A 16,857-nucleotide genomic window follows, 5' to 3' on the forward strand; every position below is an offset into this window, starting at 1 on the left:
AATTGGTTGCTTCAAATGAATTGCTGGCACGCACGAAAGTTTTGTTATATCTTGCAGTGTTGCATTTTCAATGTTTTAGAATTAATTATTGTATTATGACACACCTTATTTAGTTGCCGAGAAAATAATATATATATCTGACTTAAAATAATGTTTAAAATTTCAGTATGATTTAGAGTAATAGAAAGGAGTTTTAATAAATAACCCCTACAGCGTGAATACATTTTTGTCTACCTATAATATATATATATATATAATCTTTGTACTACAAGTAAATATTTCAAAATTTTTTTTCCTTGTTTGATTTACTCACAAATATAACATAAGTTTTTCAAGCTTTCATAACTATTTTCCTGTAAACAAATGGCCTGAACTCAGCCTACATACTAAGTAAACCTAAGCCACAAACCGATTTAGAAACAGTTTTTAAAACAAATTCAGATAAAAACCCAAAACTCCTTATATCCGTTTTCAATAGATCAGTTTTCATAATTTTTTTTTAACCAATTCTAAACTGACTGAAATATGGGTGACAAGAAGCCCGGTTCAGGACTGCTATGCCAACAAAATTTTTAAGAGCGCTTACATGTGTATTTAAAGAGATCTAATAACAATAATAAAGCTTTCTGTGAAACACAGGCTTATAAGTTGAGGGAACGACAAGAGAGAATAGTTGAGATTAAATATTTATATACATATGTATGGTTAATATTTTAATTAATTGTTAGCATATGTAATGCTAATATTTAATTGTGAATTTTTACGACTTAAAACTTGATTTCCGACAAAACTACGCGGCCTATAAAAAAGTTAAATGTTAAAAGTTGTAAGTAATAAAAATATCTACAGCTTTTATAAATCCATGAAATTTAGGTTAAACTAACCCTTTTATGCCCCATATGGACTGCGATTTTTTTAATTTAAAATATTTACTTTTTTACCTTACTTTCACTTGATATCGGCAAATAAATCTAATTTTCAATAGAAAATTCTAACAGTCATCTGTTTTTGTATTTTAAAGTCGGCGAGCTTTTTCTTCGTTGAGCTTTCTACTTTCTGACGGTATAAAAAATACTATAGTAAGTTTCACAAAACGCAAAAAAACGACCTAACTAAACCCCAGCGAAGGTGAAACCACTACTACCTATTATGATATTTTTTTTGCTTTCAAAATTCATCGACCCTAGTCGAAAGAAATTCACAATGTGAGCAGTCAGAAAGTCTTTTAAAAGTGTGTTTTTCTAAAACTATTTTGAATTTGCTGTTGCTGTTTTAACCTTGAAACATAAAACTTAAAACACTTTAACAGAACAATTTAAAGATAAATCACTTTTATTCATTTTTACTTCGTTTTTGGTGTTGGCAGTAATCAAGGAAGAAGCAGGTAAGTTTTTCATATAATATATAATATTTTATGAATATGTAATTAAAAATTTTCTAATCATTTTGTTTTTTTTTTAAGAAATAATTTGTCTGCTGGCTCGAAATTTATCTAAAAATTATAACTGTCAATTAGTTAAAAACGAGAGAATGGAACGATCTGCAAATAACTGTATCTAGCAGTAACTTATGGCATAATTTCTTCGAGAATACTGAGAAAATAGTCGATAATATAATCAATGATTACTTTGAAAACAAAATTTCTTTCCTACAAAATTTTTACACTTTTAATCCTTGCCAATTATCAAATGTCACTTAACAGGGCAGGACAAACAATAAAACGTATCCACAGTCATTCGTTAAATCATAAGTAATAGGGAGTATGATAAATACATATATAATATGTACAAGTATATATATAAACTGATATCCATGCAATAAGTTGGTTAGTTGTGTTAGTACTTTTACTTTTTAATAAAAAAATTTCCAAAAATGTTAAGTGTTAATAAATCTCTAAATCTCTAAAAAATCAATAATCCATTTATTATTTTTTCATAGATGTATACAAAACCAAACGCTGGTACATGCTGAAACAAAACAACAACATTCAATAAAAAAGTACAAACAAACGACAACAACAAAATATTTGTTTGCAAAAAACTACACATTTCAATTTGTATTCTGCAGTGGCAGACTCAAATACAACAACGAAAAGAAAAAAAATTAACAAAAACAACAAAAAATTTAAATCGCTCATACGATTATTGAAGTTAATAAAAAGTGGCACAAATGCTAAAGAAGTGAAAGAGTTAATGAAAGTAGTTTGTAAGGGCTTTGGAAAAGTGTGTCATACCAATTTGGTGAGAGTGAGAACGTGGAAAAATATCTATATAGAGCACTTGTTGTGGTGTGGAGATCTGTGGGTACACGTATATAGATTCAGTAAACGACCTTGCGGGTTTTTTTTGCGACGGCCTGCTGTGCGCGCTGCGGCGACTCTTTGGAAGAGCGCCTGCCAGCGGCTGCCGAAGAGGTGTGTGCTGCTGGATTACGGGATTTATTTCGTTTGGCGGCCGGTGCTGTGTTTGATGATAAGCAATTTTTTTGTTTGTTTGGTATAGTGTTGAAAGAAAGAAAATTAAATTATTTAAATAAAATCAGGTAAATAAAGAAATAAAAAAAAAAAAGAAATTTAAGATATACTTGAATTTGTGCGCAAAAAATCAAAGGACATTTAAAACGCGCGCACGCAAAAACAATAAAAACGAATTAACAGAAAAGTATGCAAAAACTTGCACATTAACTAAAACTACGCGCGCCGCTTTTTTGGCGCGCTAGAGCGTTTTGCCTTTTGTGCCGCTGGCGGCGGAAACACACCTTTCGGCGGCGCATAATATGCTTGTGAGAGTGTTGCCTGCACTTGTTGTTGTTGCTGCAATTGTTGCGCTTGTACCGCGCCGGTTGGCGGCAGTGGCAGCGGCATTTGCTGACGTGCTATCACACCAGCGCTGGGTCCTCCACCAACGCCGCCGCCACTACCACCGCTAACTAACAGCGCGCCATTGGGCGCACCACTAACTCCAACACCACCACCACTACTAACGCCAGTGGCAACACCACCAACTACAAGACCAGGTGGCGGCACATCTGCATACCCGCCATGTGTTGTGCTGCGTGTACCGCTCGTGGGGCGTGTTGACGGCCGCGAGCCACGTCCATTAGCTGGCGCACGCCCACTTGCTGCTGCAGCTGTTGCGCCACTTGCCGCTGTACGCCCTGCAGCGTGATGGTGATTATGTTGTGGGCCGCCGGTAGGAAGCGGCACCACGGAATGACCACCCTGATGACGGTCCCAATGATGTGGATGCGCGCTGCGATGATGACTGCTGGCCGCAGCGCCGCCGCGTGGTTCGTGTGCAGGCGGTGGTATGCTGCGTGGCCCAGCACCACGCCCTTGATGATTACGCTGCTGTGAATTGAAGATTTTAATCAGTGACATAAGTAAAAAAATTAAAATATCACAAACTCACCATACGGCGTAGCGTATTCATAGGCGCTCGTAACGTTTCGCTAATGCGGCGCGCGCGTCGCTTCTTCGGATTCGAGCTGGGCGTGTGCACGGCGCAGCACTTAATGAAAATGCCCATCACAATTATAAAGCCTACGCCCATTATAACTACATAGTACCAATACTCGGTGACCCACTGTGCCACAGTCAGCAAAGTTTCGCGATTCAGCAATAAATTCTTCAGTCGCACTAGCGGTCCATCTGCGTCAACGGCGCGACATTTAAGAAATACATCACAATAGCCCTGGAAGTTGTCGCACGGTGAGCCAGGCCGCAGGTTAATGCCGCCCTCCGGTAGTCCAAATTGACGCGCAAATTCACTAGTGCTGCGACAAGTGGCAGTATCATTGCCATTCTGGCAGGCGAGTTCGCACAAGCGACGCTTGTCGACATGCGGCACCGCTTGCGAAGTGAGGAAACACTCGGTCATATTCCATAACAGACAAATGCTGCCAGAGCATTCACCGCGTATGCAGAGCGCAGTGCCGTTATTGCATTTTGTTTTATCATCACGCGGCTTTGGCTCCGGACACTCAGCAGTGGTGCCGTTGCATGTGCTCGACCAGGAACATTCCGTCTCCTCTTTGCATTTCTGGTGGTTGTTCGATGGCACAAACTGGCATGAGTTCGACAGACAGCAAGGACCCTGTGAAGGCGAGCATTCCGTTTTGGCGCGGCGCGTGCAACCCTTTGCGGAACTGTTCATCGACAGGTCGTATTCGCTGATGATGCGTGGATAGCAACAAATGTCCTTGCATTCCTCCTCGTTGAAACCACAATCGCACTCTTCGCCCGATTCGACGATCTTGTTGCCACAGAAAGCGCCCTCCGATACCTTGAAGCAGTCACGTTTCGTATTGCCGACCAAAACATCGAGTACATTGGAGATATTACGTATGGAACACGGTGAAAATTTGGAATTATTCGGCCTATCGCCAGAGGTCGCGCTAGCAAACATAATAAAGTTTCCAGTGAGACCACCAGGACGACACTCCAGCGGGTAGTCGTGCTGCAAATATATGAATAATTTTAAAAAATTGAGGTTTGAAAAAGAGCAAAAAAAAAACAATAAAAAATATATGTGACTGCAACTCACCGGTGATCCAAAATTGTGTCCGATCTCGTGCGCCAGCGTCAGTTGCGACACCTTCGGCGGCACACGACTATTATAGTTAACGAATGTTATGATACCCGTATTTAACGAGCGTTTTGTGCTTTGATATTGCCCACCGACCGTTTCGGTGTAAGTCTTGAATTTCTCACAAATGCCACCCGAAGCACCAGAAGCGCTGGCTACCCAAGCTAGGCCCAGCGTGCCGCCGGTAAAGTCTCTGCGCAAGCGTATTTTCACAATTATTGCTTATTCATTAAATATCGTACAGTGCTACTCACCTATAAGTGAACACATAGGCTAAACAAAAGTCTGAGTGATCCTCCAGCGAATGCAAATTCAAAAAGTTCGACACATCCATGTGCTCATTGCAAAAGGCATTGTGCGGACCATTGTATGAATTGCGACAAGCGGAGTCGTCATCGATTTTTATGCGTTGCACCTGTAAGTTGGGACCGGAAAAGTCAATAATTAATTATATTTAATTTTTTGGTTGGTGAATTTTTTTTTTAATTAACCTCAAATCGTATGTTGCGGTGCTCGCTACGTCCATCGAATTTCGTATTGCGATATATATAATTAACGGCAGTTACATGATGTGCGATTAATGAAGTGATCTCCTCACGCGTTTTTACGTCAACCTCATATTTGCGGCCACGATCATGCTGTAAGTTCAAGAAAATTCATATCGTCTTAGTGAAATCAATAATTTAGCTTTTATATATTAAAAAAACGAAAAAAGATTAAATTCAAAGAAAATAATTTTTATACAAAAACTATATTTTGATTGTTTAGGTTCTATGGCAGCTATATGCTATAATCGGAGGAGTCCCATATACAGACAGACGGACATGGCAAAATCAACTCAGCTCATAATGCTGATCATTTATGTATACATTTTATAAAGTCTCCGACACCTTCTGGTGAGTGTTACAAACTTCGTGGCAAACTCAATATACCCTGTTCAGAGTATAAAAAATCGAGGTCAAAAGTTTTGTGAGATTGCAAAATAATAGAAGCCCTTGCAAAGCCAGTAAATAAATAAGATGCAATACTTAGGTTATGGTCTTAGTTAAAACATGTATAATTTTCTTTTTATTTCGGATGAACCTGTAAGAAGTTCTGCTGTCAACGCGAAGGCATCTTTTTCCGAGGTGAGTTTTGAATATTTTAATTTGAAAATTTCACAAAATCTTTGTAAAATATATATCTTTAAATTATTAAAAAATTTGAATAAAATATTTCATTATTTATACGAAAAAAAAAAATTATTAAAAATATACCGTTTTTTGCTCGAGGAAACTCATGTAATCTCTTAATACGACGAGAAAATTATGAGCATCTTAGTTAGACGCAACCGAATCCATAAAGAGTTGGTTCCAAAAAATTAGTTCAGATACATTTTTAGCTTTTTATTTTACATATATGGGATGCTCACTGAAACTAACTGGTCGCATGTACTTCTTAAGGTTACTTCTCAGTGTGCGCTAACTAATATAAAACAAATTTAGAAACAATGGTCTGAAGTACAAGTATAAAGGAGAGGTAGATACATCATATTTTGTATGTAACAGTTGGGAATTAGCGAGGCGACCACTTCCTTGGTTTTAAATCCACATTCTCAAAAACAAAAACAAAAAAGAAAAGGTGTACCAAAATCAATATGGGGATGTTTTTCCATAGATAAATTTTAGTTTCTGTATAAAAAAAATGTTAAAGCCGAAGCATTAGCTACTTAGTCTAAAAACTTTTAAATCACATCGTTTTGAGGTTGCATTTTCCATAAAGCCAACTCTGCGCTGCCACCAAAATTTTTAAGCGTTCTCACATGCAAAGTCATGCAAGAAACGGCCTCTGCCATCATTCCTATATTAATACATGTCCATACATACTTTTGTATATACATATACATATTATACAAGTATATCCCTTTAAAACACAGTTAAATCATTCCGCAAACACAACGATTTTTTCTCTTTGCGCCACTTCTTTTACCCGCGTAGAGCTGTGCCATCTATATACTGTCAATCGCATGAGCTGAACAAATTTATGCAAAATCTGGCGTTGTCAAAAATAGTGTAGTAAACAAGCGAATATTTTGCAGTCAGCACAACAGGGATAAACATCTACAAAAACAAGGGTTTTAGACAAGAGAGGAAACAAACAATTTCTAGCTAAGAGGACCAAAAATGATAAAAGGATGAGAGTGTAAAATGTTTAACATAGTATCGTGTAAATGTAAGCAGTATTTATTGAGAACTAATTCAGAACTGGTACAATGACTACTTAGTTTTAAAGAAAGTATTTCTCAGAAGCATCGGTTCTCTCTTATAAAGCTGAAGGAGCGTCAAAGCATAAAAGCACACTGAGTATAGAAGAGTACACAGTTTTCAATATTGGTGTAGGCTCCAGGCCCTGGCACAGTACAATCTTAAAATATTTGTAACAGAAGTTACTATTCTTTACACAATATCAAAACTCCCGGTGCTACGATGAAAGCTCTAATAGTAATCCAGAAGCCGTTTTCGCCAGCTTGTTCATTCTATATTTATCGGTTACCAAAAAAACAAAGGAGAAGAAGAAAAGTGAGTGAAAAGAGCGTTCCGATCACCTATTGTACAGTTATTTTATAGCGGAGTAAAAGCTTTTCGAAAGTTATAAGACCGTTACGTTAGGGCCGTAAACTATATATATAAGTTACATTATAAGTAAATTCATCAAAAAACTTCCGAGTTTGAAAATAATATACGGTAAAACTTGATATATTTATCAAGTTACATATATGGAAAGATCACTGTAGTTTTGAGAAACTACGATATAAGTATATATGTTAAGGTACTTATTAATATTAAGTCAATTATATTCAATCCATAGAATAATTATTTAATATGTACATTTTGGAACAACAGTTTCTCATACGACATGTGAAATATTACATATGAACTAGTAACGATAGTTAAGCGGAAGTAGTGGATTTCCTAAAGGGTTGCGCCACCATAAATATGCACACACTTGGTGTCACTTATGCAAAGTAAGTATTTACGTCTATTTTATACTTACATCAGCAATTCCTTCGCGTATATGTCGCCAAATCAACGGATCCGTTTGTATGTACAGTGAACAGGTATTCTTGTTCTCGTTCGGATTAGCGGCGGTAGCGCGGCGCACACGTTCATGCACCTTCGCATGCCATTCGTCACGATCCATGCTTTGCGGCGTATACTTGCGCCCTGTTTCCGGGTCATAAAATGCGCCAGAGTAGCCGCTACCGCTGCCGCTTGGCAGGCCATAAATATCATCGGATTGTGCCTTCGGCGAAAATGGCCGCCACGCGTCACCGTCATCATCGAAGCGAAAATTTGCAGCTTTGGAGTATTTTTGATAAGGATATTTGAAGTCATCCTCGCCAATGCTGCTGCTGGCGGCATCCTTGGCTGTCCTTGAGTTACCGCTCGCTGTTAGTAATGACGACGTCGTTGAGGCTGCTGCTGTGGGACTTGAGTATTTTTTCGGTGGACGCTGTTGCGAGTTTATTCCGCCTGTTGCTGTTGCTGTTGCTGTTGATGATGCGGCAGTAGGCTTTTTATGCTTCTTGTTTGTCGGTTGTGCAGCATTATCTCCAACTTGTTCTGCTGCATCTTGCGTCTGTGTCATTCGCGCGCTATTCGGTTTGATTAATTTGTGCTGTTGCTTTTGCTGTCTAACATCGTCCTTCGACATCGGTTCCGGCAACTCTTCGACGGCAGAATTTTGTATGCTCTCCATCCATTGGGAAACTTCCTCGGTAATGCCACAACCACCAACATGCCCTGTTGATTACGAAATGAGAAAAGAAACAAGAAAAGAGAATGCATATTAGAACAGATGCGTTAGCTAGAATCAAGTGTGGAGAAATGGAAACAAAAATATTGCAAGCAAAGCGTTAAATTTTTACGAGCAGAATGAGATAAAGTTAACGTAAGTATACTCAGATGAGATTTAAATAGATAGGTTTATACACTCGTGCTAGTTCTCTAGCTTTCCAAGCCAACCGTTTAAAACTCAAAGGCAGCGTGACTTTCATTTTCCGATTTGTACTACCTTATTACTAAGATTCTATGCAGTGTTCTCTATTAAGCAATACCATTTTGAGAAATCTTAAGCTTCCCCTGCGATATCTGAAAATCATAGCCTCGTAGTGATTAGTCTTTCTTCATCAATCGATGTTGGACTTATTGGTTCGAAAGTGGGGTTATTTAGTCCAAATAAATCGAGATCAGCGTTCGAGAATTTATGTCAGATCTAGCTAATTTAAACCATATAACGCAATAATGATATAATGCAAGTCAATGTGTACAAAGAAGGGCTTTTGCGATTTCTCGCAGCTGTTTCATAAGAATATCAGATTTCGGAAGAGTGAAAAAGGTTACAATATTTCAGTATGGGATAAGTAGTTCAATAGATCACTTAAATCAAAAATCATTAAATTGTTTTATAAAAATTATTTGTTTCACAACAATTCTAGACTTTAGTGCAGAAGGAGTTTGAAACTCAAAACGGTAACTTCAACTGAATTCACAAATCAATAACAATAATAAAGATCATTAAGGAATTAAGGTATAATCGTTCTCATGTCTACGAAATCGGAACGGACCTGTAACAGATCTGAAATTCAGATTTTTACCAAGTACAGTCAAATCAGAACTATTTTGCAAAATTATTTCGGAAAAGTTTTTTGTCGCTATAAGAACGACTAAGGCATAATTTTCTATGAGAGTGAAGCAAATATACGATACTGAGAGTAGGTACCTGTCCGATTTGTACAACATATTATAGAAGATCAAACTCCCAAAACCAGAGTCCACATTTAAGAGCTGGATCTTTAGATAACCAAGGCTTGTTTTAGACCTCCTCTGCATATACCTCGATACCCATCATCGGGAAAAAGTCGAGTTTGAAATTAAAATTTGCAAAATTTCAGAACTCATGGCGTTTATTTTCAAATTGATAACACTCTTTGCTTTTGTTCAGCACTATGTAATATCGATTACTGAGTTTTTACGAAAAAATGCGTTATTTAGTAGAAAATGTTGGAAAAGAGTTTTATAAAAACGAAACATACCTTCTGCTCAACGCAAAACGAGACTTTATCCATAACTCGACAAGGACATGACATATGGCCATACTTTTTTTTGCTTAGGTTGGCAGGACTGTTATATGTTTACATGTCAAATTTGAGCGCGATCTGTCACATAGTTTTTTTTTTAAGGCACTATAAACAAGTCAACCTCGAGTGTGTTTTTCGAATTTTACTATGGAAATTAACGTTGAGCAAAAAGTGTTTGTTTGAAATTTTGTTATTCCAATGGAATAAATGCGACGGACGCAATGAAAATGTTGCAGAAGGCATATGGGGAGTCTTGCCTATCACGTGCACGTATTTTTGATTGGTATAAGTCGTTCAAGGACGGCCGTACATCGCTGGAGAGCTTGCCCCATGATCGTCGTCCAGCAACGTCAATAAACGAAGAAAACGTCGAAAAAGTAAAGAAAATTGTGTTGGAAAATCGTCGTGTGACTAAAAGAGAGATAGCTCATAGCATTATTCACGATGTTTTGGGCGTGTGTCTGCTCGACTTGTTCCAAAATCCAGCTCATACGTCTTGTCTTGTACGCGATTATTTGACCAAACACAACGTAAATATTGTTCCGCAAGTGAACATGTGTGACTTTTTTCTTTTCCCTAAACTCAAATTGCCGCTTCGTGGAAAGCATTTTCAGTCGATTGAAGTCATAAAAGAGAATTCGAAGAAGGAACTGAAAGCCATACCTAAAGCGGCCTACCAGAAGTGTTAGGAAGATTGGAAAAAAAGGTGGCATATGTGTATCGCCTCTAATGGTGACTATTTTGAAGGGGATAAAATAAATATTGAAGAATAATTAACCGTTTTTGTTGTTTGAGCCAGTCTCGTTTATATTTGAGCAGAAGGTATATCATACTATTTTTTTTTTTAATTTATGATTATAAAATGAATTGCAGTGGTTCTGTAGTAGTTTTCAATGAAATTTTTAAAAGCAGGGTCGTTATGGTATGGCGTGGCGTTTTTTTTTTATATTTGTAAATTTTTTCCTCTTCAGGTATATCACCACTTTATAGACAATTAAACGAAATGATATGACACGATCAATTTTTTATAAGATTAATAGTGTTATTCATAATTGAAAATGCAATAAATACCAATGAGTATGCAGTTTTACCGCAGCATTTAAATAACAAAATAAAAGAAAACCGTAAGCCGAAAGCTAAAAATCAGTATTCCCTCAATGGAGAGGGGCCACCATACACAGAAGTAAAAACCATTAAATACCACACATAGAAGTAAAACACATGGCAGCCGACCGAAAAACCTTCACCACTACATTTGCATGGATTAATATGTGTGTAAATACTTAATTAAGCATTTCATTAAACAACACCGTTAAGTTGGCTGGTTGGCAAGCTGCCGAGCTGGTGCTTCTTATGATTTTTAATGTACGACAATTATCCTTTCCAAACCGGAAGAACAACAACATGATACACTCTGCTATGCACCAGCACATGTGCATATACATATATAAACACTGGAGGGATTTTTTGGGTTTGTATATGTTTGTGTGTGTGAGGTGAGCAGGTGTATTGTAGTTAATGATAGCGCGCCGAATCTAGGCAGTAAACAAATAAGAGAAAAGAAAATTGCAAAAATGAGGAAAAATAGGTGAAAATAAAAGAAATTATGACAAGCCAACTGGAAGAAATAAAAATTAAGAGAAACAACCAACGAAATTCCCCCGGCAAATAAATAATCAAGGCGAAAGTGCTGAGCCGCATTGAAGTGAGCGGCTGAAGCTGCGCTGCACGGGCGATATTTATGGGCAAGGAGTGTTCTACAGCCAGCAGAAATTGCGCTAACACACATATAGTATATATATACATATATATATAGATATATATATATTTATATATAATACATACTTTAGTCTACATGTATTTGTTTTGAAGCTTGAATGTGTGTGAACTATATAAAAATGTGTAAATAAATGAAATTAAACCAAAAATGGGGAAAAGTCAGTGCCTTGCTGCTGCAGATATACACTATGCTAAACTATAAACATACATACATACGCAATAATATTTCCCACGTATATATGTGCCGTTGATAGGAAATAAGTTTTGACGCCGCTTTTATTTCATTTCAGCACTACGGCATTTCAGTGTGTCTTGGTTGACTGCCATTCAAAAAAACTACCAAACACACACATACACACTCCCACACACAAACAAACGAGCAAACAAGTGTTTAAAGGTAGGTTATGCGCGCGAAATACCCGTTGGTAATTGCAGCGGAAATGCGTCGACGGATTGTAGTTGCATGCATGAGAAAGGAAAATAACATTGCCAACTGTGGGTGGGTTTAATGTGGCATATTTGCATGCTCATGTGTGTGTGTGTGTTTGAATAATACATATAAATATGTATGTGTCGATATACATCGCTACAGCTTTTATTTTTGTCCAGAATGTATACAAACTTATATGTATCTATACATATACACATGCCTACATACTTAAACACATGCTCACATATCTGCCGCTTTTTGTGGGCTGATGTAATTTTTACATTACATATATGTACATATGTCCAAGTCTCCACGCATATGCGAGCAGTACACAGACGTACCTCTATACATACATATATATATAAATTTACAATGGGTACATATTTATTTGTTAATTAAAAATTTCACTCATTTCTTTCCAAAGGCTGTGTGGCAATGCCGAATTCTTTCATGAAATACACTATAATGTTTACAGCGGTGGTCAGAATAATAGGCGCAACTGACAGTAAAATTTATTCAATAGTTATAATATCGTAGCTAACAAATTTTACCTTCATTCTATGAATCGGAATCTCACAAATAGTAGATGTTTTGCTTAAAGATAGAAGAAAGATGGAACTGTGAGATATAGGAAATTTTAGAAATTAAATATGAGTCGTCTTGGATTCACCATTTCAGTTTTCGCTATTTTTGAGCGATGCTCTATTGTCAAAAGTTCTGCATATGAAAGCAATAACAAAGTGTCTTATACGCGCTAACTTCAATACTACCAAGTTTTGTTCTACTAATTTTAGACCAGTTTTACTATAAATGTAAATTAGCTTAAATGTTCACTAACTAAAATGAAAATACAACAGTTTTTATTGATATTAGAATATTTAACAATATTTATGAGCTTAGTACTTGAAGAAAGAGAGATGAATGCTACTCGAAATCAAAGTGTTACCAAAATCTTATACTTAGCACGCAAAGAAGCATTTTAGCACAAAATTGCCTGGATAAATCATATAGTTTGTTTGACTAGGTACTCTCTAATGCTTGTTGGATCGAAAGCAGCACAGGAAATGAAATTTTTCTTTAAACAAACACTTTATTTTTGGTTAATATTTTCGTGAGGAAAGCAGTGTATGCCTAAGGAACAGAGTATAATAATTACATTATGGTGATCGATTAAGTCTCTTATGATATTATTTAAATTCTTTACTATTTTGATCTAAAATATTTAACAATACCCAAATAGCCAAGTAATTAACCCAAAAGCATAAATCGGATGTTATTTTGTGTTAAAAGAAATTTTTGGGAGATATATGTATGTAGGTATTGGGGAATATCTCATTTTATTTTTAGGGTTGGTTCACACCTATTAATGTGACCGCAACTGTATGGAGGTATGCGCTTTGGCATGCATGTACTCGCATTTAATGTCGGCTTGAACGCAACAATGACGATTTTCTTTTCAAGCAACTTTTTGAGTATTCTTATAAAAATTTATATGATATATATATATATAGGTAACCATGCAAGTATACATGGGAGTACACCGCCATATACCACACATGCCATCATTGTATGCTATCACTAGCGCATTTCGGTGCCAACAACCACATGATCGTGTAAAAAGTGGGACAATACGCATCCGTATAAATAAATGCATAGCTGGCATTTTTTCACTTCGATTAAATGGTTGCATTTAAGGTGAATTTGCGGTTTCATTTTGCGCTTCGCATTCAGCTATTGTGTGCCGCGAAAGGGATTTGCTGGCGTGTATGCTATGTTAACGGGTGGAATTCGTTGAATGTTAAAGAATTTGAGATTTAAGTACAAAATCTGCAATGTTTTGTGAGCAGCATTTTCATTTCTACAGTTCTTCTGGGTGTGATAAAAGAGCGTCAACAAATAGCGAGCAACTACATGGCACGGTGCCGTTTGAAGGGGTCATAAGTTTTCATTACTATTCATTGAACTTTTTTTTGCAAGTGAGTTGAATTGGTTCGTAAAACACAAAGCCTTCATATAACGATGAGTTTATACTCGAATGTGAATTTATTATAGTTATACTCTTGCAACATAGGACTGTAACTCGGCACACGTGATCGCAGTAGCAAGAAGCACATGTGGGCTATAATATTCAAAAAAAAAAGGGCGTGGGCCCGTCCTCTAAAAGGTTTAATGTACATTAGGGTGGAACGAAAAAATTTTTTTTTGCTTAGCCTGAGGGTCAAATTTGTAGAATATAAAAATAGAAAAGTTTTGTAAAAACAATTTTTTTTAACATCTAGAGGCACTCACTTTTAAAGTAAACCTTCGAGTTTAAATTTTTATTTCGTAAAAAATTTTTGATAAGTGTTCTACAAGCTGTGGAGAGTCCTTTTGCTGGCCAATTAAAGGTTATCAACTTAATAAAATCTTTCGTGGTCATTATTGAGTTTTAAAAAAAAGTCTTAAATGACAACATGCTTAAAATAAATTTTGAGTCGAAAACCGTCAAATTCGGTAATTTTTATATAAATAAGAAAAGTTTAAAAAAAAAATTTTAACTCGAAATTTATTTTAAAAGTGATGTTACAAAAAATTTAATTAATTTTTTTTTTTCCAAAAAATTTTAAAAGTGATGTTCAAAAATTTTTTTTTCTCAAAAAATTTTTTTTTTTTTATAATCTACAAATTTTACCCTCAGACTAAGCAAAAACAATTTTTTTTCGCTGCATCCTAATGTACTATCTCCCAAACCATTCAAGATATAATAACCAAATTCTTACCTTACCGACACTGTAAAAATGGATGAAATCTGATGATAACCCCGCCCACTCTCCATTCAACGGTACTGTTAAAAACTACTAAAAGCGCGAGCCGCGGTCAAAATTTGACGATGGGCGTTGTAGGTAAGAACGGTTAAAAACAAGTTGAAAAATATCAGCTGTAATGATTTGCCTCACACGCTTTATAACCCATAACTTGTTCATTCTGACTACGCCTTCAATAACATAGGGTTCACATCAGAACAGAGTATCAAAAATTGGCTCTATATATTCTTTGCCGCCAAGCCGGCGCAGCTCTTTTGGGATGGAATGCACAAATTGGCATAAAGATAAAAAAATGTTATAGCTGCAGTAGACCGTGGTAGCAAATGTGAAGAAGTTTCATGCAGATTCTACTTAAATTAAGAATTTACGCATTAAGCGTAGTGAAGTTATTAGAGAGAGCTCTCGTATTTGTAGATACTGAGGACTCCTGCGGATCTATGCTGATAAAGCCTTAAATATATGAGTGATAATTTGTGATTTTACTCGCGGAAAGTGCGGAATGTGGTGGTCTGTGCTCAGGAAGCGAAAAAAATTGTTGAAGCTTGCTAATGAGCTCAGTCAGTTCCGGTAACATAGATCTTATTATCGCGAGCGAAGTGCTTCATTTCTTTCATATTTTTTTTCCTCTTTAGGTAATATTATACATTTTATTTACCAAAGATAATCATCTTTGAATCAAAATTCAGTTTTATATTGAAGCAACAGTCGTTGCTAAAGTAGACAGACTAAACGTAAACGTAAGGAGGAGGGGAAGAATATGCCAACATTGCACTCTCAACACAAATCGAATGTGACGCGTGCATTGAGTAAGATGCATCCCTACAAATTGGAAATCATTGAGACAAAAGTGGCAAATTTAATGCGGCAACTAGCAAAAACCAGGCGACAAGTGAGTTCAGTGTAAGTACATATACAGGAGTTTGAAGTTGAGCAAATGTTAGCCAAGGGTGGAAACATCATAGCCTTTGCAACGTTGCAACTTCGAGCGCAGATAAGACAAGTAAGTTAAGGGACGGCAATGTGAGGATGTGTTATTATTGAAAGGGCGATGAGGACTACATATATGCAGCTGTGGAGACGCCAAAGACGTGACTCAGCGACTGCAACATCCACACAACAATGAAGAAGCCAAAAAGTAAACGCGTAAAAGTGAAAAAAGTCAACTTGCCAGCTCCTAAAAGCAGACTATAAAACCGTAAAGATAACAATTGTGCGCTTCGGCTTTTGTGAAAGGGAATAAAGTGCTTGAAGTAAAATCGAAAATAGAGAAATATTATAAAGAAAATGCATATAATGAAATAAAAGGGGAGTAGCTGGAGTCAACAAAACAAAGCAATAACGAATCGATAAGCGCGCAGTTAAATGCTATTGTCAAAGCTTGGGAGGAAGGAAGTGCAGCGCTCGCGAGGCGGTTGACAACGAAAGCGCGCACTAAAACAGGTCATTGGTACAGAGTGAATATATAAAATGAAGAAGAAAGAAATAACGCATCAAAATAAGCAAATAAATAAAAAAATAAGTTCAAAAAAAGTATTTGCGCCAAAAAGTAGACTACGAAAAACAACAAAGGCGGCATACACAAGTCCCAGCACACAAAACGGATTGCACAAGTCGCTACGCAATCGAGACGGGAGGAAGACATATACAATCAAGAGGCAAAAAGTTAGACGCTCTAGCGGAGCGCTCAATTTATGCACTCGAGAGCAATGTCGTTAGAACACAATCGGAGTTGTAGTGGTGTGGCCTCTTGTGACCACAAAATTTTTGCGGTATTTGCTTTGTTGTTGTTTTGATTTTTTCTAACTCGTCCGATCACCAGCTGCATTGTTGCATACTTTGCAATACGAAACAAATTGTGCTTCAATGCGTTTGAAATTCAAATTAAAGAGTCTATGGAATCACGGCATAGCTTTACTAGACACGGCAGAAAGGATGAAGCAGTAAAACTAAGAAATGGCGGAGATAAAATGAGGCAGCTATAAACAAGTTTACCTAAAATCCATAATAATGGCTCAGGCTTAAGAAAAATATATTTCCAAATAAAAGTGACTTACGGTCAAATGGAACCACAGAGCTCTGGCAGCCATAGCATCTCAAAAATAAATCAAAAAAGTTGTGAGCAAGTGAAGAAGATAGTGT

At 36.6% G+C, this 16,857-nt stretch overlaps 1 protein-coding gene across 8 annotated transcripts in view; it reads right to left on the reverse strand.

The window, feature by feature from the left end:
• The window catches only part of kuz (zinc-dependent metalloprotease kuz), a 264,835-nt gene that overhangs the window by 8,519 nt on the left and 239,459 nt on the right, over window positions 1–16,857 (reverse strand). For 4 of the 8 annotated variants that reach the window (XR_004979372.2, XR_011395471.1, XR_004979371.2 and 1 more), the window contains 7 exons: window positions 7,620–8,368; window positions 5,078–5,224; window positions 4,841–5,001; window positions 4,545–4,779; window positions 3,411–4,457; window positions 2,758–3,349; window positions 2,234–2,459 (listed from right to left, as the gene is read on the reverse strand). Coding sequence is in view for 3 of the 8 variants with exons in the window: in XM_036376569.2 (XP_036232462.2) it covers window positions 2,758–3,349; window positions 3,411–4,457; window positions 4,545–4,779; window positions 4,841–5,001; window positions 5,078–5,224; window positions 7,620–8,368 (2,931 nt within the window). In the remaining 5 variants the exon portion in view is untranslated. Of the gene's footprint in view, window positions 1–2,233; window positions 2,460–2,757; window positions 3,350–3,410; window positions 4,458–4,544; window positions 4,780–4,840; window positions 5,002–5,077; window positions 5,225–7,619; window positions 8,369–16,857 lie in introns of those variants that run through there. The other 4 variants (XR_004979373.2, XM_070106903.1, XM_036376570.2 and 1 more) reach the window with 4 other exon arrangements.

Source organism: Bactrocera oleae, chromosome 3, assembly GCF_042242935.1.
Source record: "Bactrocera oleae isolate idBacOlea1 chromosome 3, idBacOlea1, whole genome shotgun sequence".
Lineage (NCBI taxonomy): Eukaryota > Metazoa > Arthropoda > Insecta > Diptera > Tephritidae > Bactrocera > Bactrocera oleae.